Source organism: Caretta caretta, chromosome 11, assembly GCF_965140235.1.
Source record: "Caretta caretta isolate rCarCar2 chromosome 11, rCarCar1.hap1, whole genome shotgun sequence".
Classification (NCBI taxonomy): domain Eukaryota; kingdom Metazoa; phylum Chordata; order Testudines; family Cheloniidae; genus Caretta; species Caretta caretta.
The window spans coordinates 80,849,875-80,862,059 of NC_134216.1; the positions used below are offsets into that span (position 1 = coordinate 80,849,875).

General features: G+C 50.4%; 1 protein-coding gene across 1 annotated transcript in view; it reads right to left on the reverse strand.

Annotated features, from left to right (window-relative positions):
* LOC125644663 (uncharacterized) overlaps positions 1 to 10,279 on the reverse strand; it is a 45,984-nt gene extending 35,705 nt beyond the window's left edge. The window contains 3 exon segments of the mRNA XM_048868941.2: positions 73 to 186; positions 796 to 922; positions 9,033 to 10,279. Of these exon segments, the coding sequence (XP_048724898.2) occupies positions 73 to 186; positions 796 to 922; positions 9,033 to 9,230 (439 nt within the window). The 5' untranslated portion in view covers positions 9,231 to 10,279.
* Positions 10,280 to 12,185: the final 1,906 nt, after the last annotated feature.

Here is a 12,185-nt window from a genome sequence, read left to right on the forward strand (position 1 = left end):
GGCTCACACAAGATTTTTGCGGTTTTCAGCTTTTTCCATATAGTTTCTGAGTCAGTGTCACTGACTCCTCACCTGTGTGGGTGCCTCTTGGGATCTTCCTTTCCTCGAAGACCTGGAGATCTGGGACCCATGGCTCTTCCCCTGCTTCCAGCTGGGCTATCAGGTCAGGTTTGGGAAAGGGGAGTCCTGCTCAGAAAGTGAAATCAGGCATGAGCAGAATGCACTGAGGATTGGTGGCGTATTTTTCACAAAGGGCACATCTGAAGTTTCAAATGACCCCATGCTTTCCTGGGGGGTTGCGGGATGTGAAGAGATGGAAACATGGTCACTGAGTCCCCGTGGGAGAGGCCGATGTCTGGTGGAGGAGGAGTTATCACACCCTCACTAGGAATTTTCAGGATCTTTGTCCTCTGGGGGACTTGCTGAGGCACCATACAGCTCCGGTGTTAAACACCTGCCTATGTCTGAACCCCGAGAGGCCAGAGCCCTCCCCAGAGATGGAGCTAATCCCATGAAGGGAGGTACACAGAGATCCTGCGTTTGAGCGAGAATTAATGCAGAGGGGATAATACACTGCTCCTGCCCCCATGATAGCTGAAGGGATGGGAATGAATTAGCATGTCCATTAGGTCCATGACTCCCCTATCCCATTGGACAGGGTTTGGAGGTGAATGCTCCCTCCTATGGGCTACGTGACCCACTCCCCTGTAATCTAAGTGACCAGGGAAGAACCTGACCAGAGGCAGAAATCCAGGCCCCATGGCTTCACATAACTGAGGGGACAGGAATCCTTACCCAGCGTGGTCACAGTCTCATAGTTCTCCTGCATGACGTCTCTGTAGAGGGCTCTCTGAGAGGGGTCCAGCAGAGCCCCCTGCCCCACGGTGAAATACACAGCCACCTCCTCGAAGGTCACCGGCATCTGAAACAACAGGTGCCCCCCACTCAGTGCCTGCTGCCCCTGCCACAATCCCACTATTCATGGGGGAAGAAACACAACACTAGGACAGGTCTGGGAGGCCAGAGGAGCAGAATCCCACCCCACCCTGCTCAGAGTGGCCAGGAGGCTGCAGGGAACAGAGAGAAGGGGAGAGCTCCTTGTCCCTCCCAGCAGACAGAGGAGGGCAGGGTCTTCTCATTTACCACCCACCGACTAGGCACAGGTATAGGTGGGAAGCAGAGCTCTGGACAAGGAACAGGGACAGGACCTTCAGCACCTTCCCTTTGTATTTCATCACAGTCTCTGCCCAGGGGGTTCAGGCTCCAGCCAAATGCTAGAAAAGAGCAGACTCAACGGAGCAGCAAAGACTGGGTGAGGAAGGGCTGTTTATGCAGAGTCACCTTCCTACCCCTCCCTAGCCCTTACCCCAGAGGTCTTTCCCATCACCTGCAGACTCTGGCTCAGGAGTTGATGCCGGGAGAGTTTGGGGATGCCCTACTGGGCTTGTTCCAGCCCCAGGAGGACGTCCCCCCTCGGCTGGCCATAGAGGGAGGTTTAGTGATGGTCTGTCCCAGCACAGACCCCACTGCAGGAGCAGCGACTGCTCAGCCCGGCCTCCCAGATCACAACGGAGGCAGCCGCAGCATCTGCCCCAGGAGGCCCAGTGAGCTCCAGGGCTTCAGTATCCTGAGCTCAGAGAGAGACTGACACCGGCCTCCTCGGCCTGAGCAATGACCAGAGCCTCTGCTGGGGGCAGCTAATGACTGAGTCCCCCTGTGCTGCCCCCGCAGCCCCCAGGGACAGTCAGGCCGATGCTGATCTCATTCGCCCATCTGGACCCACAGTGGAACCGGAGACCCAGATCAAACCGGAGTTTCATACATGAACCGGAACCGAACCTGAGCCATAATTTTCTTTTATTGACTGAACCGACTGGGGAAGGGAAGGGAAAGACGGGGGAGGGAGGGACATCAGTTAAAATAAAGATTCAGCCTTTTTTTAAAAAGAACGAGGAGGACTTGTGGCACCTTAGAGACTAACAAATTTATTTGAGCATAAGCTTTCGTGAGCTACAACTCACTTCATCAGATGCATGCAGTGGAAAATACAGTGGGGAGATTTTATATACACACAGAACATGAAACAATGGGTGTTACCATACACACTGTAACCAGAGTGATCAGTTAAGGTGAGCTATAACTAGCAGGAGAGCGGGGGGGGGACACGGGGACCTTTTGTAGCGATAATCAAGGTGGGCCATTTCCAGCGGTTGACAAGAACGTCTGAGGAACAGAGTGTGTGTGTGTGTGTGTGGGGGGGGGGGATAAACATGGGGGAATAGTTTTACTTTGTGTAATGACCCATCCACTCCCAGTCTCTATTCAAGCCTAAGTTAATTGTATCCAGTTTGCAAATTAATTCCAATTCAGCAGTCTCTCGTTGGAGTCTGTTTTTGAAGTTTTTTTGTTGAAGAATTGTCACTTTTAGGCCTCTAATAGAGTGACCAAAGAGATTGAAGTGTTCTCCGACTGGTTTTTGAATGTTATAATTCTTGACATCTGATTTGTGTCCATTTATTCTTTTGCGTAGAGACTGTCCGGTTTGGCCAATGTACATGGCAGAGGGGCATTGCTGGCACATGATGGCATATATCACATTGGTGGATGTGCCGGTGAACGAGCCTCTGATAGTGTGGCTGATGTGATTAGGCCCTATGATGGTGTCCCCTGAATAGATATGTGGACAGAGTTGGCAACGGGCTTTGTTGCAATGATAGGTTCCTGGGTTAGTGGTTCTGTTGTGTGGTTGCTGGTGAGTATTTGCTTCAGGTTGGGGGGCTGTCTGTAAGCAAGGACAGGCCTGTCTCCCAAGATCTGTGAGAGTGATGGGTCATCTTTCAGGATAGGTTGTCGATCCTGGATGATGCGCTGGAGAGGTTTTAGTTGGGGGCTGAACGTAACGGCTAGTGGCGTTCTGTTATTTTCTTTGTTGGGCCTGTCCTGTAGTCGGTGACTTCTGGGTACTCTTCTGGCTCTATTCAGGGGACACCATCACAGGGCCTAATAACATCAGCCACACTATCAGAGGCTCGTTCACCTGCACATCCACCAATGTGATATATGCCATCATGTGCCAGCAATGCCCCTCTGCCATGTACATTGGCCAAACTGGACAGTCTCTACGCAAAAGAATAAATGGACACAAATCAGATGTCAAGAATTATAACATTCAAAAACCAGTCGGAGAACACTTCAGTCTTTCGGGTCACTCGATTAGAGACCTAAAGGTGACAATTCTTCAACAAAAAATCTTCAGAAACAGACTCCAACGAGAGACTGCTGAATTGGAATTAATTTGCAAACTGGATACAATTAACTTAGGCTTGAATAGAGACTGTGAGTGGATGGGTCATTACACAAAGTAAAACTATTTCCCCATGTTTATCCTCCCCGCCCACCCCCCACTGTTCCTCAGATGTTCTTGTCAACTGCTGGAAATGGCCCACCTTGATTATCGCTACAAAAGGTTTTTTTTCTCTCCTGCTAGTAATAGCTCACCTTACTTGATCACTCTCGTTACAGTATATATGATAACACCCATTGTTTCATGTTCTCTGTGTATATAAATCTCCCCACTGTATTTTCCACTGAATGCATCCGATGAAGTGAGCTGTAGCTCATGAAAGCTTATGCTCAAATAAATTTGTTAGTCTCTTAGGTGCCACAAGTCCTCCTTTTCTTTTTGCGGACACAGACTAACACAGCTGCTACTCTGACACCAGCCTTTTTTAAGCTCAATCTTTAAAATAAATAAATTTTTAAAAAAACCATGTACAGCGATCTTATTTTCATTTAAGAGAGGACAACAGACTAGCCAGTGGGCTGGTGATGACCCCAGAACGGCCTGCCCTAGGACAGTGAGAAGAGAAGGGGGCCAGCCCACAAGACCAGGGAGGGAGAGGGGAAACTTGGGAGCTGCCTGCACACCATGGGAGTCAGAAGGGGGGGCCCAAAGGTAGATGACCCATCTCTGAGATGCCCCCCGGGGAGAGAAGGGGTTGGATGCTCCCTGGGCCGTGAAGTTCACAATAACTCGTCAAGAGCAAGGGTAGAGGTAACGGCTCCCCAAACTTCCCCACTTCAACAGGCCTCCTCCCACCATCACCAGCCCCTGGGGCAGCTCCTCCCTCCAGTTGCCCCACTTGAGGCAGGGTTCGTGCTGCAAACTCCCACTGAAACTGCCTGCAGGGCCAACTCCCAGCCCCTGCTTGGGGCACTGTCTGATACCCACCTTCATGCCCCCCCTCCCTCTCCCCGGAGCTGTTCTCTCTTTTCACCCATCCTGGCTATAGCAGGCTCACATCCAGAGCCACTTTCTGCCTGGGGGCAGGCTAGTCTGCCTGCAGCACCGTGTGTTCCTGCTGATGCCGCTGACCCAACCCTGCTGCAGCAGAGAGTCCCGGGCCGGGGTCTGAGCAACTCTTGGAGCTCCGGGAGTTCTGCCAAGACCTGACCACCTCAGGCCATGAGCTTCACCTGACAGGGTCGGAATGGAAGGCGAAGGAACACTGGGACGTTGCACCCCATAATGCTTTATGGAAATATGCTTATGAGTGTACATGTGACATAACTGGAATATGTTTTATGCTAGATACACCATGTAACCTATATTTGCAAAGGTTCTGATCTACTGAATGTATTCCTCCTATTCGTATGCATGGATCATTTGTATATCTGAAGTTACGAGCATTGGCTCTGTGCTTGTATTTAAAATGTTTGCTGTAGGAAGCACATCAGGCAGATTTGGTCAACGTAGTGTGAAGGGGTTATTCAAGTAATTGGGAGCACTTAACTAACAATGGACTTTGGGAGACGCCAATCCAAATCTGAGCTTTCCTGGGAAGGTTCATACTAACACGTAAACAATGGCATTGGCCTGCCAAAAGCCTAATCATTCATAGACACGTGACTTGCCCAGGTGGCTAGAGACCCCGTCTTGTGACTGTGATGTTGCACAAGAGAGAGAATATAAAAGGACCTGGAAACCCCTCCATTTTGTCTTCAGCTGGCTCAAAAGATAGCCTCTCCACCCCCAAAGAATACCTGAAAGAAACTGGAACAAAGGACAGTAACTACAGGGGTGAGAGTGATTGCTGGACCCAGACTAGGAAGGAGTCTAGTCTGCTAAAGAAACTTACTGGAACATCTCTGAGGGTGAGATTTACCTGCATTGAGTTTCCTACTGTATTAGGCTTGGACTTGCGTGTTTTTGTTTTATTTTGCTTGGTAATTTACTTCGTTCTGTCTGTTAATACTTGGAGCCACTTAAATCCTATTTTTTATATTTAATAAAATCACTTTTTGCTTATTAATTGACCCAGAGCAAGTAATTAATTCCTGGGGGAGCAAACAGCTGTGCCTCTCTCTCTATCAGTGTTATAGAGGGCGAACAATTTATGAGTTTACCCTGTATAAGCTTTATACAGAGTAAAATGGATTTATTTGCTGTTTGGATCCCATTGGGAACTGGGTGTCTGGGTGCTAGAAACAGGAGCACTTCTTAAGCTCTTTTCAGTTAAGTCTGCAGCTTGTGGGGGACGTGGCTCAGACCTGGGTCTGTGCTGGAGCAGGCTGGCGTGTCTGGCACAAGGCAGGGTACTGCAGTCCCAGGCTGCCAGGGAAAATGGGCTTAGAGGTAGTCTCATCACATCAGGTGGCAGTCCCAAAGGGGTTTTTTTTGACCCAGCCTGTCACAAACATGTCACAATTGCACTGACGTCTGAGAGTGACAACAAAGAATTTTTTCCATATGAACGACTGACCATGGGTAACTTTCTGGTGCATGGTTAAAATGCCAAGTGGAAATATCAAAAATCTCTTCTCCATTTCCTGAATTCTTACTACAGTCAATGAAAACAATTAGAAAGAAATCTGTTGGAACTGACATCTTTCTCTCATATATAAATACCCTGATCCTAGAGAGCCATTCCCACTGTCCGAAGAGGACAAACTCAAGGCAAAATTTAATTTCACCAAAACATGGATGAAGATGGAAATGCTTGAATCAGAAGTCAGAAATAATGATGTCATAGAATCAATGTCAGACAGGTCTGAAATTGAAAAATGAAAGGGAAATTCTGAACTCTTGTCAAATCTCCAAAAAGAAAGTGATATCTGGACAAAGGAAAGCCCAGGAAAGGATTGGGCCAATTTCTGATTCATTTGCATCTGAGCCACATCTCAATAAGAAAACCTGCCAAACTACTGGGAGCATCAGAAAAACGTCAGCATGCCCAAGCTGTATCAACTAGCAAAGCTTGTACTGGCAGTTCCAGCAACACAAGTGTGTGTTGAAAGAACATTTCCAGGCCTCAGATGTGTCCTTTCACTGCAGAGGCCCAACATGACAAAGCAAACCTTTAAAGATGTTATATTAGGTTGCTCAAACAAATTGTTCTTCAAAAATAATCGTGGTTATTTGACAACACAAAAACAACAGGACAATTCATGTAAAGTTAAAAAATAAACAGTCAAAAACCAAAACAGTTTCCATTTTAAGTTGCAGTCCTCTTTTTTGAATTTACCTCCACTAAGATTGAAACAGGATTTGAACCAGTAACTGAACTTTTACTTTTGTTTCGAGTGGCTAGAACCAGAAATGAAACCGAACATATTGAATGGAACTGAACCCAAACCTGAACCAAACCTAAATCCCAACTGGGCTCCTTGCCTGCTGTTGCTAGCAGTGACTCTGGTTTCACACAGAATTCTGCACAGAAATCAGAGCAGGACCCTGTTCAGTCCCGTCAACCTCCAACATTTAACATTCAGGAGTCAGACCCTCAAAATAATGAGATTGTTCCCTATCTCATGGGCTAGGGGAGCTGCCATTGTATCTCTCCCCATCCCTCTCCTGCCTTCTGCCCTCTGGCCCTGCCCTTTCCAGCCAGTCTCCGCTTGCTCCATATTCTCCCTCCAGCCTCCCCACAGCCCCCCTTTCCTTAATCCCCCCTCTCAGAGTTTCCCTCTAGTCCAGCTCTGCTCCCCTGAGCTTCAGAATTCTCCCCCTGCCCCAATACCTGTGTGTTCCCCCAGCCTCCCTTCAGCAGCCCCACATTCCCATGGTTCCCCTCCATCCTGCCCCTTGCCCCCCTCTTGCCCCCTTTCACATCGCTGTTTCCCCCCCCACACACACATCCCCATTCCCTCCCACCCCTGGCTCAGAGCCCCCTGCCCCTCTACAGCCCCCTTCTGGCTCCAACCCCCCCTCTGACTCCCTATATATCGCTGCCCCACTCCCACTCCCTCCAAACCCTGGGGCCTGCAGCAGCTTCCCTCTGCCCGAGGCAGAGATTCACAGCCAGCCCCACTGGGAGCAGTCTGGGGCCCCCGCTCCCAGCACAGGCTGCACCGGGGGAGGTCTCCCCTTCTCTCCACATGGGGCACAGCCAGGGGGCGGGGCTCAGGGTCCCAGTCACAGGGGGCCGGGCTGGGATCTCTGCACGGGGAGAGTCTCGGGAGGGAGCAGCGGGAATGTCCCTCCACTGCCCACAGCCAGGACTCGGGGGGCCCGAGCGGCAGCAAGCGAGGCCCTGGGGGCTGGCAAGGAATGTGGGTTGCACCACACCAGAGACCGTACAGAGACTGCAATTCACGCCTGCTGCCAGGCTGGGACCGGGCTTCCTCCGCCCGGTGCCTCCTGAGTCCTAGCGAGCTGGATTGCACTGGGTGTGGCCTGGGTGTGTCTGTCTGTTATTGTTATTTTTTATTGTATCATCACCCCCAAGAACTATTTGCACTCTCCCTAACCACTGGACTATCAAGTCATTCGTGCTCTCTTCTTGGCATGTTCCTTATATTCAAATATTTATACAAAGTGGAACAGCTTCAACATGAAAGACTGATTAGACTCACATCAGAATATCCCATAACCCAGTGGTTAGGGCACTCTCTAGAGAGGTGGGAAATGTCTGTTCAAATTCCTTCTTATGGGGCAGAGAGGGGAATTGAACCTGGATTTCCCAGTGTGATTGATGTGGCAATTTCCTGCAATATCCTTGAAAAACTTTACTGTATTCAGTGTATGTGTTGTTGTTGGCTAGGATTGCATGTACCCTCGCTAGCAGGGAGATGCGACCGGTACAAGACTTGGAAGTTCAAAAGACGATGTTGAAAACATGCCAACCAAATATGGGCTTTTGGGACAGTGAGTGTAAAGTGGATTTCCTGGGGAGAGGTTAATGCAAATGACCCAGGTCCGGTTTTGCAAACACCCAGCTTTTTGAAACTGCCCTGAGGAGAGTCATTGTCTGCGGATCACCTGCTCCAAAAGGCGAAGATCGAAGTGTGAGTGTGGTCATGCAGGAGCGCTGGGAATGGCTCTGAGCGCTTGAAGCCTGCCCACACCAGCGCTTTAGAGCGCAGCAAGTCTGAGCGCTTGGGGTGGTGATTTTTCACACCCCTGAGCCAGCAAGGTAGAGCGCTACAAAATGTAAGTGTAGACAAACCCTTAGGCTTTTCAGAGCACTGAAACTTGTATTGCTCGGTGTTTTCACACCTCTGAGTGAGGAAGTTTCAGTGTTGTAAAGGGCCAATACAGACAAGCCCTAAGACAGATTTGAGCTTGTAGCCATGGAGAAAACCCAGCTGTGGGGTTTGAAGGGCTGACACCTACCAGTGGCCGGGGGCTGCAGGGAACAAAGAGAAGGGGAGATGGAGGAGTGCGGGGTCTTCTCATTTACCACCTACCTATTAGCCACAGGCTGAATGTGGGAAGCAGAGCTCCATGCAGGGAACAGGGACAGGAATCCCAGCACCCTCCCTTTGTATTTCTCTGCAGTCTCTGCCTAGGGGATTGAGGCTCCAGAACTTTGCTCTGTTTTCCCAGCCTTGTCCAGGGGCTTGTTTCTTGTTTTAGAAATGGGGGAATGTTCACCCCCACCCCCCACCATGGGCCTGTTAATAAATCAGGCCCTAGACTGAGCATGACCCAGCAGGTTTACCAGTCCCTGTTTCCTCCACCTCACCCTGAGCGTTTCCTGACCCTCCCCCTCTACAACAACCCTCCCCAGCAGCTCCCCCAAAATCCCTACCTGAGCTGGATCCACCACAGCCATTTCCCTGTCCCGGCCCCGAGAAAGATGGGACGGTCTGGAGCAAAACGGGGTCGTTATTCTGCAGCCTGTCAGGGCGAGAAGGGAAATTCGGGAGATTTCTGAATTAGTGTTAGTCCATTTCACACCCCGATTCCCCCCAGGCTCTTTCCCTGCAGACACTCTAGACTCTGCCATGCTGGGAGAAGCATCAGTGACGTCATTACAACACAGACCTGACCCCTACCACTGGGACTAAATCCAGGAGACACATTTACACCCTCCACGGAACACAGCTTCTGAGCCAAATACTAGAAAAGAGCAGAATCAAAGAAGCCACTTTGGGGTATCACCCCCGACACTGTCCCCAGGGCAGCACATTCCCCCAGTGGCGCGGGGACCAGGCGGAGGCAGGAACTGGCTTTTCCTCTCTCTTCCCCTCACCTTCTTCCCAGGACAGTCACTGCCCTGGGGGGCTGCAGGGAATGGGGCTGGGAGCAAGGAACCTCCCTCCCCCCATTGCTCCTGCTGCCCCTTCCAGTCTCTCCACTTTCCCAACTGTGCGGAAGAACTGGTCGCTGTCCTGCCATTCCTGGGGGCGTTTCCTCTCCAATAGCTACTGCCACTGGTAACAGGGGGGTGAGTCTGGGAGCGTCGGGGGCCGCAGCTCTGGGACTCACAGTCACCCGGGAACAGACATAGTGTGAAGAGGGGCCACTTATGCAGAGTCACTTTCCTGCGGGCCCCCAGCACTTCCCCCAGGTGTCTTATCACCTGCAGTCTCTGGCTCAGGAGTTGATACCAGCAGAGCCCGGGGTTGGTTCCAGCCACAGGAGGACGTGCCCCCTCGGCTGGGCACAGGGGGTGCTTTAATGATGGTCTGTCCCAGCACAGACCCCACTGGGGGAGCAGCGATTGCTCAGCCCGGCCTCCCAGATCACAACGGAGGCAGCAGCAGCATCTGCCCCAGGAGGCCCAGCGAGCTCTCGGGCTCCAGTATCCCAGGCTCAGAGAGAGACTGACACCAGCCTCCTCGGCCTGAGCAATGACCAGAGCCTCTGCTGGGGGCAGCTAATGACCGAGCCCCCCTCTGCTGCCCCTGCAGCCCCCAGGGACAGTCAGGTCGATGCTGATTTCATTCGCCCATCTGGACTCACACTGGAATCGTCAAACTGGTATTTCACACATGAACCGGAACCGAATCGCAACCATAAATCTGTGTTACCGACTGAACCCGAATGGAACTGAACAAAAAAAAAAAGGGGGGGGGGCTGGAGGGGCTGTTAACAGTTAAAATAAAGATTCAGCATTTTTTTAAGCTCATTATTAAAAAAACCCAAAAAACTACATATAGTGAAAAGAGAATGAGAAGGGGGCCAGCCCACAAGTGTAGGCTTGGGAGCTGTCTGCACACCATGGGAGGCAGAAGGGGGCCCAGAAGTAGATGACGCATCTCTGATATACCCCTGGGGAGAAAAGGGGTTGGATGTTCCCTGGGCTGTGACGTTCGTAACAACTCTTCAAGCCCAAGGGCAAAGGTAACGGCTCCCCAACCTTCTCCCCTTAGACAGGCCTCCTCCCACCATCCCCACCTCTGGGGCAGCTCCTCCCTCCAGTTGCCCCAGCTGAGGCAGGGCTCATGCTCCAAACTCCCCTCCCCACTGAAGCCACCTGCAGGGCCCGCTCTCCGCCCCTCAGGAGACTGATTAATACTTATTAATGATAATGATTCATGATCTGGAGGATGGCATGGACTGCACCCTCAGCAAGTTTGCAGATGACACTGAACTGGGACACAAGAATCCCAGGCACCGCTACAGACTAGGGACCGAATGGCTCGGCAGCAGTTCTGCAGAAAAGGACCTAGGAGTGACAGTGGACGAGAAGCTGGATAGGAGTCAGCAGTGTGCCCTTGTTGCCAAGAAGGCCAATGGCATTTTCGGATGTGTAAGTAGGGGCATTGCCAGCAGATCGAGGGATGTGATCATTCCCCTCTATTCGACATTGGTGAGGCCTCATCTGGAGTACTGTGTCCAGTTTTGGGCCCCCCATGACAAGAAGGATGTGGAAAAATTGGAAAGCGTCCAGCGGAGGGCAACAAAAATTATTAGGGGACTGGAACACATGACTTATGAGGAGAGGCTGAGGGAACGGGGATTATTCAGTCTGCAGAAAAGAAGAATGAGGGGGGATTTGATAGCTGCTTTCAACTACCTGAAAGGGGGTTCCAAAGAGGATGGCTCTAGGCTGTTCTCATTGGTAGCAGATGACTGAACAAGGAGTAATGGTCTCAAGTTGCAGTGGGAGAGGTTTAGGTTGGATATTAGGAAAAACTTTTTCATTAGGACGGTGGTAAAGCACTGGAATGCATTACCTAGGGAGGTGGTGGAATCTCCTTCCTTTGAGGTTTTTAAGGTCAGGCTTGACACAGTCCTGGCTGGGATGATTTATAGATTCATAGATATTAAGGTCAGAAGGGACCATTATGATCATCTAGTCCGACCTCCTGCACAACGCAGGCCACAGAATCTCACCCACCCACTCCTGTGAAAAACCTCTCGCTTATGTCTGAGCTATTGAAGTCCTCAAATCTGGTTTAAAGACTTCAAGGAGCAGAGAATCCTCCAGCAAGTGACCCGTGCCCCATGCTGCAGAGGAAGGCGAAAAACCTCCAGGGCCTCTTTCAATCTGCCCTGGAGGAAAATTCCTTCCCGACCCCAAATATGGCGATCAGCTAAACCCTGAGCATATGGGCAAGATTCATCAGCCAGATACTACAGAAAATTCTTTCCTGAGTAACTCATATCCCACCCCATCTTACATCCCATCACAGGCCATTAGGCCTATTTACCATGAATATTTAATTACCAAAATCATGTTATCCCATCATAACATCTCCTCCATAAACTTATCGAGTTTAATCTTAAAGCCAGATAGATCCTTTGCCCCCACTGCTTCCCTTGGAAGGCTATTACAAAACTTCACTCCTCTGATGGTTAGAAATCTTCATCTAATTTCAAGTCTAAACTTCCTGGTGGCCAGTTTATATCCATTTGTTCTTGTGTCCACATTGGTACTGAGCTTAAATAATTACTCTCCTCCTCCGGTATTTATCCCTCTGATATATTTATAGAGAGCAATCATATCTCCCCT